Below are 13261 nucleotides of genomic sequence, written 5' to 3'. Positions count from 1 at the left end.
CTGTTCTTAGTTCAGCTTCTAGTTTGGGGAATGAGGTAGGTTATTTCCCTTGATAATACTCTCTGCAGCCTTACTCTGATTGCTATTGGAGGTTCTGGAGAAGTTAGGTAACTCTCCTTACCTGCCTTACCATCCCCAAGAATATACTATACCCAGGGCAGAGAGTGTCGTCTTCTCTTAAATCTCTCTGAAGAATTATATCCATCTTATATTGGTATCCTGACTGATTTCTGTATTGGAGAGTCTGTGGCACAGCTTGATGTTGAACTTACCATTGAAATAGATGCATAGGGAAATTTAAAGCATATATGATGTAGGTTTATGGACAGATTGTGTCTAAATCTCATATAGGAGATAAAGGGAGGATGGGTGGTAACTTTTACTGGTGAGTTTCACTGAAAATCAGCTAAGTTGTTCTCCTACTTCTGTTTCCTTTTGTGTTCTCAGAACCTCAACCAGAACCCTCGGACTTTGCTGCCTAAATTCTATGGACTGTACTGTGTGCAGGCAGGTGGCAAGAACATTCGGATTGTGGTGATGAACAATCTTTTACCAAGATCGGTAAAAATGCATATCAAATATGACCTCAAAGGCTCAACCTACAAACGGCGGGCTTCCCAGAAAGAGCGAGAGAAGCCTCTTCCCACATTTAAAGACCTAGACTTCTTACAAGACATCCCTGATGGTCTTTTTTTGGATGCTGACATGTACAACGCTCTCTGTAAGACCCTGCAGCGTGACTGTTTGGTGAGTTTGTTACTTAGACACCAAAAATCTCAGTTACTAAAACAGCTTGATTGTTCTTAGGCATTAAGTTTGTGGGAGATGGAACTCTGTTCCTTAGCACTGTATGTCCTGGGCTGTATTTAAAATAACTCTTAATTAGTTCATTGCCATTCCTTTACATTTTTACTTTCTCCCCGTTTATCCTCCCACAATGGGATTTATTTCCTTCTCTAGCTAGCCTGGGCCTCATAGTCAAATGTTCTGCTTATTTTCACACCAACATCATCCTTCCTCAGATTTTGGTCCTGGCTGCCAAATCCAAATTTATATTTTTGGAAGCTGAGTGCTGCTGAAGAATATTACACAACCGTGTATACTGGCATCTCTACAGAATTATGATATCCAACCCCAATTGGGCTTTCAATATCGATCTTCAGTCCATTTGCTGTTGCTCTCAATAGGGATTTCAGATGTTTGGCATTCTAATCAAACCATTTTCTGACTCTCATCTCCCTAGCTTTGTTTCTCAACAAGCTACCTTAACTTTTTATCCTATTTCATCCTCTCATGCTGCCCGTCACCAATAGATAAATGTATCTACATTTTACTTTATTTTTTATTTTTTGAGATGGAGTTTCACTCTTGTCACCCAGACTGGAGTGCAATGGCACGATCTCGGCCCACTGCAATTTCCACCTCCCAGATTCAAGCGATTCTCCTGCCTCAGCCTCCCAAGTAGCTGGGATTACAGGCGCCCATCACCACGCCTGGGTCGTTTTTGTATTTTTAGTAGTGACAGGGTTTCACCACGTTGGTCCCGCTGGTTTCAAACTCCTGACCTCAAGTGATCTGCCTGCCTTGGCCTCCCAAAGTGCTAGGATTACAGGTGTGAGCCACCGCACCCGGCCTAGATATCACTCTTGACCTCTGTACTCTTCTGTCATGTGAACACTTCCCACTGTTGCACATATTAAACTGTATTGTGTTTATTTTACATTTGTATCCCTTTCTAAATGTATAATGTCCTTGAAGACAGAAACTCTCTCTTTAATATCTTTATATCTCTGTAAGGAGGCACAGTGCCTACATGGTGGGGATTCAGTAAATGTTTAACTGAATTGAAGCTAGTCATACAAGGTCCTACCACAGATCTGTTCTGTCACAAAATGTACTTTACCAGAACCTCGTTGTGGAATCTTCACAGCACAAATATGTATTCCTTGTTCTCTTGAGAAGGTAGTGTTCTCTTCATGGAGACATACATGGAAAGAACAAAGATGGTCTTGTGGGCTAGGCAGTGGGACTCGGAAAAATTATATTAACTCAAATGAGAGAAAGCTAAGGGTATGTAAATAAAGAGTAACCAGGCCGGGCGTGGTGGCTCACGCCTGTAATCCCAGCACTTTGGGAGGCTGAGGCAGGCAGATCACCAGGTCAGGCGTTTGAGACCAGCCTGGCCAACATGGTGAAACCCCAACTCTACTAAAAATACAAAAATTAGCTGGGTGTGGTGGCACGTGCCTGTAATCCCAGCTACTCGGGAGGCTGAGGCAGGAAAATCGCTTGAACCAGGGAGTTGGAGGTTGCAGTGAGCCAAGATCGCGCCACTGTACTCCAGCCTGGCGACAAAGCAAGACTCCGTCTCAAAAAAAAAAAAAAAAAATTTAGCCTTACAGGTTCACTGTAAGGCTAAATTAAATAATTACATCATGAAAGCTGTCAAGCCAGGCGTGGTGGCTCATACCAATAGTCCCAGCACTTTGGAAGACTGAGATACGCAGATCCCTTGAGCCCAGAAATTAGAGACCAGCTGGGCAGCATGGTGAAACCCTGTCTCTATGAAAAATAAAAAATTAGGCAGGTGTGGTGTGGTGTGTGCCTGTAGTCCCAGCTACTTGGGAGGCTGAAGTAGGTGGATCCTTTGAGCCTGGGAGGTTGCAGCTACAGTGAGCTGAGATCACACCACTGCACTCTAGCCTGGGTTACAGATTGATACCCTTTCTCAAAAAAAACAAAAAAATTGTGAGATCTTGAAAAATATTTTTATTTCTTCCAAGGCTCAGATCATGTTTTTTTCCTTCCATTAGGTGCTACAGAGCTTCAAGATAATGGATTATAGCCTCTTGATGTCAATCCATAATATAGATCATGCACAACGAGAGCCCTTAAGCAGCGAAACACAGTACTCAGTTGATACTCGAAGACCGGCCCCCCAAAAGGCTCTGTATTCCACAGCCATGGAATCCATTCAGGGAGAGGCTCGACGGGGTGGTACCATGGAGACCGATGACCAGTGAGTGGGCTCAGGGCCACTAGGGAGGAGAACATAGGCCCACAGCACTTTTCTTTTCTTTTCTTTTCTTTTCTTTTTTAGTTTCACTCTTGTTGCCCAGGCTGATGTGCTGATGTGCAATGGCACGATCTCAGCCTACTACTACCTCCACCTCCTGGGTTCAAGCGATTCTCCTGCTTCAGCCTCCTGAGTAGCTGTGATTACAGGCGCCCGCCACCCCACCCAGCTAATTTTTTGTATTTTTAGTAGAGAAGGGGTTTCCTCATGTTGGGCAAACTAGTCTACGAACTCCTGACCTCAGGTGATCCACCCGCCTTGGCCTCCCGTAGTGTAGGGATTACAGGCGTGAGCCACCGTGCCCGGCCACAGCACTTTTTCTTTAGGAAGGGACCCACCTTCTGGAAAGGAGTAGCCTTGACTCAGCAGTTGGATCAGTAACATTATTGTTTACAGAAGTATAGAATGAGCTTGAACGAGCTTTCTTAATACAAAATGAAAAGAAGATTAATTTCGGGTTTATAGTATATGTGGGAAGGAGAGCTGTTCAAGAGTTAAAGTCTTAAAAAATTATAGTCTTAAATGCATGTCTGCAAATTATATTAGAACTTTATTAGGGCTGGGCACAGTGGCTCATGCCAGTAATCCCAACACTTTGGAAGGCTGAGGCAGGCGGATCACTTGAGTCCAGGAGTTTGAGATCAGCCTGAGCATCATGATGAGACCTCATCACTACAAAAACTCAAAAATTACCTGAGTGTGATGGTGAGCACCTGTGGTCCCAGCTACTCAGGAGGCTGATGAGGCAGAATTGCTTGAGCCCAGGAGGTCGAGGCTGCAGTGAGCCACTGTACATGCCACTGCACTCCAGCCTGGGCAAAAAGAATGAGACCCTGTGTCAAAAAAAAAAAAAAATTATTATAGACTTCTTTGTGGAAGGCATCCTTCTTCATCATGCCTAGTAAGTGTAATTACTGAAGTGTCACAGATATCTTAGATTGTTTCATTTTTTTAAGGTATTCTGTAATATGACTCTCAAGAAGAGTGTCTTAGTGGGCATAAATTAAGATAGCAAAAGTACTGAAGAAGTTGAGTTAATTAGGAGAGCATTCCCAAAATTGCTGAGTAGTGGCAATTTTAGATTCTCTTTGGTGGAATCAGAGTGGAAGAGGTAGGCAAGAAGATTTGGAGAAAACTAGATTATAATACATACTGTAGAGAGTTCCTGGGGTTAGAGGAAGGATCTCATTTTCTCCTGTTTTTTTAATGTATTTTTTTCTGTTTTTGTTTTCTTGGTCACTTATTGTCTGATCTTCTGGTTTATGGAGGATGAGGCAGTTATGTGTAGGTTTCACTTCCCCATCCTGATCTGACTAAACTAGCCAACAGATTTTCTCACCCTTTCCTTTTTGCCTTTTTCAGTATGGGTGGCATCCCTGCCCGGAATAGTAAAGGGGAAAGGCTTCTGCTTTATATTGGCATCATTGACATTCTACAGTCTTACAGGTGAGGAGCATATGGATCCCAAATTAAGAGAGGGTGGATACAGATAACCAGTCACGTTTCTCTTTTAGATAGGTTTGTTACCAAGTTCTTCCGGAAGCAAGAACAGTGAGTTGCAGTCTGGCTACTTCATTAGTTTTCAGATGGTTTATTTCCTTGATTTTGCCTCTTTCCCCGGCCTTTATAACCCTTCTTCCCCCATCTCCCCAGACATAATGTATACCTTCTGTGGAAAGCTGAGTCAGTCCTTGGAAGCACCAGGGTAGAATATGCCATCTGTCTGGCTCTTTGCAAAAACCTATGAGATGAGTCATGTTCCACATTGGGATACAACTGGAAACGTTACTCTTTTCCATGGAGGAAAAACAGGAGGGTCACTGTGTTCTGTAAAATGTATTAGACTGTGGAACTAAGAGGCAATGGAGTGATCATCAGGGAGGAGCTGGAATTGTTAGACCCCAGTTTTGTTCCTGTAAGGTTTTAAATACTGATGAGGACTGGACGGTACTTGATTTGTTGGTTCAGTATTATCATCCAGTTTTAACTACCCTTTCCAGTCTTGCCCATCTGTTCTTTCAGCTCTCCTTTTATAATAAATATTCATGTTCCTGATTTGCCAGGGACATAAATTGCCCTTTTCCCATGGGGGGAATAATTGACTTACCTAGAAACAACACGGGTCTCCGTGATGAACCAGCACTGCCATGCCTGTTCTTGGGAAAACCAGTGTACCAGTAGATGTGCTTTCTCAGCTTCTGTCTTTTCAAGATTTTCTATTACCCCTTTAACCCCCTAAAATATAAAGTTATTAAGGTCATTTATTTAAAAATGACGTGAGTAGGTGATGTACATTTTTCTTGCAGGTTTGTTAAGAAGTTGGAGCACTCTTGGAAAGCCCTGGTACATGACGGAGTAAGTAGTAATACTAGAGGCTCTCTTACCGTACACTTCTGCCTCCATCACTTCTGATTGGCCTCGGTTTCTTGCAATTTTTTCTTTTTTCTTTTTTCTTTTTTTTTTTTTTTTTTGAGACAGGGTCTCACTCTGTCACCCAGGCTGGAGTGCAGTGGCGTGATCTCGGCTCGCTGCAACCTCCGTCTCGCAGTTTCAAGTGATTCTCCTGCCTCAGCTTCCCGAGTAGGTGGGACCACAGGCGCGCGCCACCACACCCAGCTAATTTTTGTATTTTTAGTAGAGATGGGGTTTTACCATGTTGGCCAGGCTGGTCTCAAACTCCTGACCTCAAAGTGATCCGCCTACCTTGGCCTCCCAAAGTGCTGAGTTGAGATGGAGTCTCGCTCTGTCACTCAGGCTGGAGTGCAGTGGCACAATCTCAGCTCACTTCAACCTCCATCTCCCAGGTTCAAGCAATTCTCATGCCTCAGCCTCCCATGTAGCTGGGATTACAGGTGCCCACCACCATGCATGGCTAAGTTTTGTATTTTTAGTAGAGATGAGGTTTTGCCATGTTGAACAGGCTGGTGTTGAACTCCTGACCTCAGGTGATCCGCCCACCTCAGCTTCCCAAAATGCTAGGATTACAGGTGTGAGCCACTACGTCCGGCCCCTTCCATTTATTTCATTTGTGGGTTTTACCCTTCTGCTAGGGGCTCAGTCTGGGGGAAGATGGCCCTTGGACTAGAGTTCCTCTTGCCGGGCCTCCTTCTAACTCTATAGCATTTCTTCTGCTCTGCAGGACACTGTCTCAGTGCATCGCCCAGGCTTCTACGCTGAACGGTTCCAGCGCTTCATGTGCAACACAGTATTTAAGAAGATTCCCTGTAAGTGGTTTCTACCAATTGACTGCCTACTCCTGCCCAGTGGCTCTCTTACCCCAAGAGAACAGAGGGCAGGACACCTCTGGTAGGGAGCTGCCAATGCCAGAGGCCTCTCCTTCCACCTACATCCCATGAGAGCCATTTCTTGTCCTTTGTGTTAGTCAGTCTGTCATAGTCATTTCCAAGTTGCTGTTTCCCCCTTGGCTCTTCCTGCATATGTCAATGAGGTGAGGGCCATTTCTGGGGAATTGGGATTTGCAAAAAAAATAAATAAATAAATAATGTGTAGTTGTGGATGTAGGTTCCATGCCACAGAGATAGGCAGAGCCTATGTACAGAGATACGCAGTGAGGTTAATGGTGTTCTGTTTTGTCTTCTAGACTATCTCAGGTGGTTACAGAAGCATTTACTGATTTCTGGTTAGCACATGTTTTTAGTCTCTTTTCTCAACTTTCTTGTTTAGGAAGTGCCAATATTTTTTTGCAAATCTTCCATGCTGCTGCCGTAGCAAATTCTAGCTTCTCTTTCCCTTCTTCTCATATTGGGCATCATTATTCCCATAGCGAGGGAGAGGGGACCTAGGCATGCCAGTCTTAAGGGATATGGAAAAACCAGGCTGGGTGCAGTATCTCACACCTATAATCCCAGCACTTTGGGAGACCAAGGCAGGAGGATCGGTTAAGCCCGGGAGTTTGGAACCAGCCTGGGCAACATCATGAGACCTCGTCTCTACAACAAATTTTAAAAAGATAAAAAAATCTTTACAAAGTGATAAAAATTACAAGTATCAATTATTTAGTGCTGGGCACATACATGCTAAGAAAATGTAGAGTGAAAGAGTTATCTTTCTTGGCCCGGCACGGTGGCTCACACCTGTAATCCCAGCACTTTGGGAGGCCAAAGCAGGTGGATCATCTGAGGTCAGGAGTTCGATACCAGTCTAACCAACATGTTGAAACCCTGTCTCTACTAAAAATACGAAAATCAGCCGGGTGGTGGTGAGCACCTGTAATCTCAGCTACTCAGGAGTCTGAGGCAGGAGAATCACTTGAACACGGGAGGCAGAGGTTGCAGTGAACTGAGATAGTGCCATTGCACTCCAGCCTGGGTGACAAGAGAGGAAACTTCATCTCAAAAAAAGTTATCTTTCTCAGGTTTTACTATAGGATACTATTAAAGAAAAAGGGGGGCCAAGCACAGTGGCTCACACCTGTAATCCCAGCATTTTGGGAGGCCGAGGAGGGCAGATCACAAGGTCAGGAGATCGAGACCATCCTGGCTAACATGGTGAAACCCCGTCTCTACTAAAAATACAAAAAATAATTAGCCGGGCGTGGTGGTGGGCTCCTGTAGTCCCAGCTACTTGGGAGGCTGAGGCAGGAGAATGGCATGAACCCGGGAGGCGGAGCTTGCAGTGAGCCAAGATGGCACCACTGCACTCCAGCCTGGGCGACAGAGCAAGACTCTCGTCTCAAAAAAAGAAAAAGAAAAAGGGGGCAGGGGCAGTGGCTCATACCTATAATCCCAGCACTTTGGGAGGCCTAGGTGGGCGGACCACCTGAGGTCAAGAGTTCGAGACCAGCCTGACCAACATGGTGAAACCCCATCTCTACTAAAAATATAAAATTAGCTGGGTGTAGTGGCACATGCCTGTAATCCTAGCTACCCAGGAGGCTGAGGCATGAGAATCACTTGAACTCTGGAGGCGGAGGTTGCAGTGAGCCAAGATCGCGCCATTGCACTTCAGCCTGGGCAACAAGAGCGAAACTCCATCTCAAAAAAAAAAAAAAAAAAAAAAAAAGGAATTATGCAATAGGGTACATTTCATCTGATGGAAGTAAAGCAGTCATCAAGGCTCCATGTTGGAGGGGTAGGTGTGGATATGTTTCCTTTCTTCTAGGTTTTCATGCCTCTTGGAAAGTGAAGTGAGCTAACACCTTGTTCTCTGAATAGTAATTCATAGGCCTATCTTTGTTGACATTAGCCTTTTCACTTTTCAGACCAACTTTGGGTGTGTGTTGGGGATACTAGCAATTATTTGTATCTATGTCTTGGTAATGGTTGCTAAGGTGGTTGCTAAGTAGGCTCTCTCTTTCCCTTTTGAAGTGAAGCCTTCTCCTTCCAAAAAGTTTCGGTCTGGCTCATCTTTCTCTCGGCGAGCAGGCTCCAGTGGCAACTCCTGCATTACTTACCAGCCATCGGTCTCTGGGGAACACAAGGCACAAGTGACAACAAAGGCAGAAGTGGAGCCAGGTCAGTGCTAGGGCTGGGGTCCCCATGTGATTGGGTACTCCCTCCCTTCCTTCTGAGCCTTTACCTTGTCTGGCCAGGACCTCTGCTCCCATTTCTATCCAGGAAGCCTAGCTGCTACATATTTTTCCTTGTATTTACTGTACCCCATCTTCTCTATCTTTTTTCCAGGTGTTCACCTTGGTCGTCCTGATGTTTTACCTCAGACTCCACCTTTGGAGGAAATCAGTGAGGGCTCGCCTATTCCTGACCCCAGTTTCTCACCTCTAGTTGGAGAGACTTTGCAAATGCTAACTACAAGGTTGGTTTATTGGCCCCTTTCTCCATATAATCTTATATCTCTTTTCAAGTCCTTGGAAACCTCTATAATTTGATTGCATCATAATAAATTATCCCAAAGATTAGTGGCTTAAAATAACAAACATATATCATACTTTCTGTGGGTCAGGAATCCAGGCCCAGCTTAGCTGGGTCCTCTGGCTCAAGATTTCTCACGAGGTGGCATTTAAGCTGTTGGCCAGGGCTGGGGTCTCATCTGAAGGCTCAAACAGGAAGATCTGCTTTTAAGCTTATTTATGTGGTTACTGGTAGGATTCTGTTCCTTGTGGGTTGCTGAACTGAGGGCCTTAGTTCCTTGCTGGCTGTTGTTTGGGGGCTTCCCTCAGTTCTTTGCTACATGGACTTCTCCATAGGACAGCTCAGAACATGGCACCTGGGCTATCTGACAAGTGAACAAGAGAGCATGTGCCTATGCAGAAACCATGGCCTCTTATAACTTAATCTCAGAATTGACATTCTACTTGTGCTACATTCTGTTCACTAAATGCAGCCCACACTCAAGAGGAAGGAATTACCCATGGGTGTGAATACCAGGAGGTGCAGGGATCATTGTGAGCCATCTTAGAAACTGCCTGTCATAGTCTACTCTCTGGTCTCCAGTAATTTACATACCTCCATGTCGAAAATACACTGACCCCCTCCCGGGGTCTCATCCCATTGTAGCGTTAGCTCAGAGTCCAGAGTTTTATTACCTAAATTAGGTCCGGGTTTGAATGAGCCCCCCAGGTATAGTTCCTTAAGCACAGCTCCTCAAGTACAGTTCTTCTCAATCTGTGAACTTGTGGAACCAAAGAGACAAGTTATCCTTTCCCCATGTACCTAGCATACAATGGTGAGACAGGCATTAGATAACCAATATACACATTTCTGTACATAAAAGGGGAGAATGGGAGACACAAAAAGGAGTCATTGATTTTATTTGCTGTTCCAAAATCCAGGAAATGTTGGAGTTTCTTTTATCAGGCCTCAAAGCAGAAGAATAATTCTCCATGGTTCTTGGCTCTACCCTCTAGACTCTTGGTTTTGTCTTCTGAGTCTTCCTTTTTCATCAAAGCTAGAGTGTGTTTTTACCTGAGTTCTTTTCTCAGGCTGCTTCTTTCCAGTAGAATTTTGGGGGAACTAGTGGCCTCTATTTTGTACTGTTTCTGTCCTTTTTGGTCCAAGATGGCAGTGTTTCTACTGATACAGAAGATTTTGTGGGCCCCCTGTGATTCTCCTTGGGATTCACTCCATTAGACAAAAGCCACACTCATAAATATCTTCTTTATGAGACCTAAGCTTCTTACAGACCCTGTTTTTCAGTTGAAAGGATCTGTGAAACATAATCTTTTGAACAGCCTTTTGTATGACTGAATAGCACAATCAGCCCTCCGTATCCACAGGTTCCACATCCCAGATTCAACCAACTGTGGACTGAAAATACTTGAGAGCCTGGTGTGGTGGCTCATGCCTGTAATCCCACCACTTTGGGAGGCTGAGGTGGGAGGATTGCTTGAGGCAGTTTGAGACCAGCCTGGTCAATATAACGAGACCCCATCCCTTTAAAAAAAAAAAAAAAAGAAACTAAAAAATACTGAAAAAAAAAAGTTGTGAAAATGTTACGTTGTTGCTGATATGTACTGTACAGTTAGGCCTGTACTTAACATGTACAGACTTTTCTTGTCATTATTCCCTGAACAATATAGTATAACAACTATTTACATAGCATTTACATTGTATTAGTTATCATAAATAATCTAGGAATGATTTAAAGTATATGGAGGGCCAGGCGTGATGGCTCACGCCTGTAATCCCAACACTTGTGGGAGGTAGAGGCGGCCAGATTACTTGAGCCTAGGAGTTTAAGATCAGCCTGAGCAACATGGCGAAACCCCATCTCTACCAAAAATACAAAAAAATTAGCCAGGCGTGGTGGTATGTGCCTGTAGTCCAAGTTACTCAGGAGGCTGAGGCAGGAGGATCACTCGAACCCCGGAGGCAGTGGTTGCAGTGAGCCGAAATCACGCCACTGGACTCTAGCCTGGGTGACAGAGCAAGACCCTGTCTCAAAAGAAAAATAAATAAAAATAAAGTATATGGAGGATGTGTGTGAGTTATATGCAAATACCATAGCATTGTATATAAGGGACTTGTGCATTGTGGATTTTGATATTCAAGGAGGGGTCCTGGAACCAGTCCCCCACAGATATTGAGGGATGACCATACTCTGAACCAATACCTTTTGTTTTCCTGAGGTCTTAATAAAATGTTTCACAGTCATATGTTTGCCTTCATCTTTAGACCACATTTTCTTGGCAGTGCCCTGGAACTTATCCTTGCTCAAAAGCCTTTTTTTTTTTTTTTTGGTAGAGATGATGTCTCATTGTGTTAACCAGGCTGATCTTAAACAATCCTCCTCCCTCTGCCTCCTGAAGTGAGCCACCGTATGTGGCCTGCCATTTCTTAATTTTAGCATTGTTTGCTCTCTGGAGAGGCTTAGAATTTTCAAAACTTATCAAGTTCTGGCATTTTTGTTTAATAGTCCTTCCCATAATTTCTTTATCTTCTCCTATATTTTATTATAAGCATCAAGAGAAAACCAGGTGGCACCTTCAGGACTTTGCTTGGAAATCTCCGTAGCTAGATTGTCCAATTCATTAGGCACATATTCTACTTTTCACATAATCACAAATCACATTGTTGCTAAACTTTGTGCTGCTACCTTACTAGGATCTCCTTTCCTTCAAGTTCCAATAAAATTTTTCTCACTTTAAGCCCTCACTGGTAACCCCCTTTAAGTCCAAAATTCTATAAACAGCATATTCAGGACACTACCTTTTCACTAAAATGCTCCTCCAAGCCACCCCCAATGTTTTGTTTTGTTTTGTTTTTGTTTTTTGAGATGGAGTCTCACTCTGTTGCCCAGGCTGGAGTACAGTGGCACGATCTTGGTTCACTGCAGTCTCTGCCAACAGGGTCTCCCTCTGTCACCCAGGCTAGAATGTAGTGGCACTATCTTGGTTCATTGCAACTTCCGCCTCCCAGGTTCAAGCGATTCTCCTACCTCAGCCTCCCGAGGAGCTGGGATTACAAGCCTGCACCATCACGCCTGGCTAATTTTTGTATTTTTGATAGAGACGGGGTTTTGCCATCTTGCTGAGGCTGGTCTTGAACTCCTGGCTTCAGATGATCTGCCTGCCTCAGGCTCCCAAAGTGCTGGGATTACAGGCATGAGCCACTGCACCAGGCCACCACCCCCAAATTTTAGATTTTTGTTACAGCAGCACCTCAATTCCAGGTACAAAAATCTGTATTATCTATTATTGTGTAACAAATTACCCCCAAACTTAGCTGTTGAAAACAAACATTTGTTATCTCAGTCTGGGTGTGGTGGCTCACACCTATAATCCTGGCACTTTGGGAGGCTGAGGAGGGCGGATCACCTGAGGCCAGAAGTTCGAGACCAGCCTGGCCAACATGATGAAACCCCATCTGTACTAAAAATAGAAAAATTAGCCAGGTGTGGTGATTTGTGCCTATAATCCCAGGTACTCAGGAGGCCGAGGCGAGAGAATTGCTTGAACCCGGGAGGCAGAGGTTGCAGTGAGCCAAGATAGTGCCACTGCACTTCAGCCTGGGCGACAGAGCGAGATCTGTCTCAAAAAGAAAACAAAAATTTGTTATCCCAGTTTCTGTACCTTAGCTGGATGCCTTTGGCTTGGGTTCTCTCGAGATTACAGTCAAGCTATTAGTCCAAAAGCTTATCTGAGGGAAGATCAGCTTCTCAGCTCACTTATATGGTTGTTGGCAGTATTCGGTTCCTTGTCACATCGCCCTATCCATAGCCAGCTCATAGCATAGGAGCTGGCTTTCCTCAGAGCAGGCAAGCAGGGGCTAGAGCATGAGTCCAAGAAGAAGATACAGTATTTTTGTAATCTAATCTCAGAATTGACATTCCATCTCCTGTGCTGCATTCTGTTCATGAGAAGAGAATCACTAAATGCAGCCCACACTTGAGAGAGAATTACACAATGGCATGGATCTCAGGAGGCAGGGATTATTGGGGGCAATCTTAGAGGGTACCTGCCACACCTGGAGATTGAAACAGAAGAGGGCAGGGTACTGGGAAATATTTTATAGTATTCAAGAAGCTAAATATGGTTAATTAAAACAGTGTGCTTCTAAATCTAGTAGCTTCTCAGCCTCTTCTTTCCAAATTCTAAATTGATTCTGAAGTGAAAATTAGAGAAGCAGTATGAGATTTAAAAGGAGAGTCCTTTGTTGTTGTCTTCTAATTCTTTTTCTCTCTGCTTCCATTTTTTTTCTCCTGTTAGTACAACCTTGGAAAAGCTTGAAGTTGCAGAGTCAGAGTTCACCCATGTGAGTATCTGGGATG

General features: G+C 44.2%; 1 protein-coding gene across 4 annotated transcripts in view; it reads left to right on the top strand.

Annotated features, from left to right (window-relative positions):
- PIP5K1A (phosphatidylinositol-4-phosphate 5-kinase type 1 alpha) overlaps window positions 1–13261 on the top strand; it is a 51614-nt gene that overhangs the window by 35808 nt on the left and 2545 nt on the right. For all 4 annotated transcript variants that reach the window (XM_031009898.3, XM_031009889.3, XM_055358451.2 and 1 more), the window contains 8 exons: window positions 448–747; window positions 2814–3019; window positions 4439–4522; window positions 5383–5431; window positions 6216–6300; window positions 8404–8550; window positions 8719–8848; window positions 13200–13245. In XM_031009898.3, the coding sequence (XP_030865758.1) occupies window positions 448–747; window positions 2814–3019; window positions 4439–4522; window positions 5383–5431; window positions 6216–6300; window positions 8404–8550; window positions 8719–8848; window positions 13200–13245 (1047 nt within the window). The remainder of the gene's footprint in view (window positions 1–447; window positions 748–2813; window positions 3020–4438; window positions 4523–5382; window positions 5432–6215; window positions 6301–8403; window positions 8551–8718; window positions 8849–13199; window positions 13246–13261) is intronic.

Source organism: Gorilla gorilla, chromosome 1 (genome assembly GCF_029281585.2).
Source record: "Gorilla gorilla gorilla isolate KB3781 chromosome 1, NHGRI_mGorGor1-v2.1_pri, whole genome shotgun sequence".
Taxonomy (NCBI): domain Eukaryota; kingdom Metazoa; phylum Chordata; class Mammalia; order Primates; family Hominidae; genus Gorilla; species Gorilla gorilla.
Note: the sequence above shows the minus strand (reverse complement) of the source record. Positions and strands in the feature narration are given on the sequence as shown.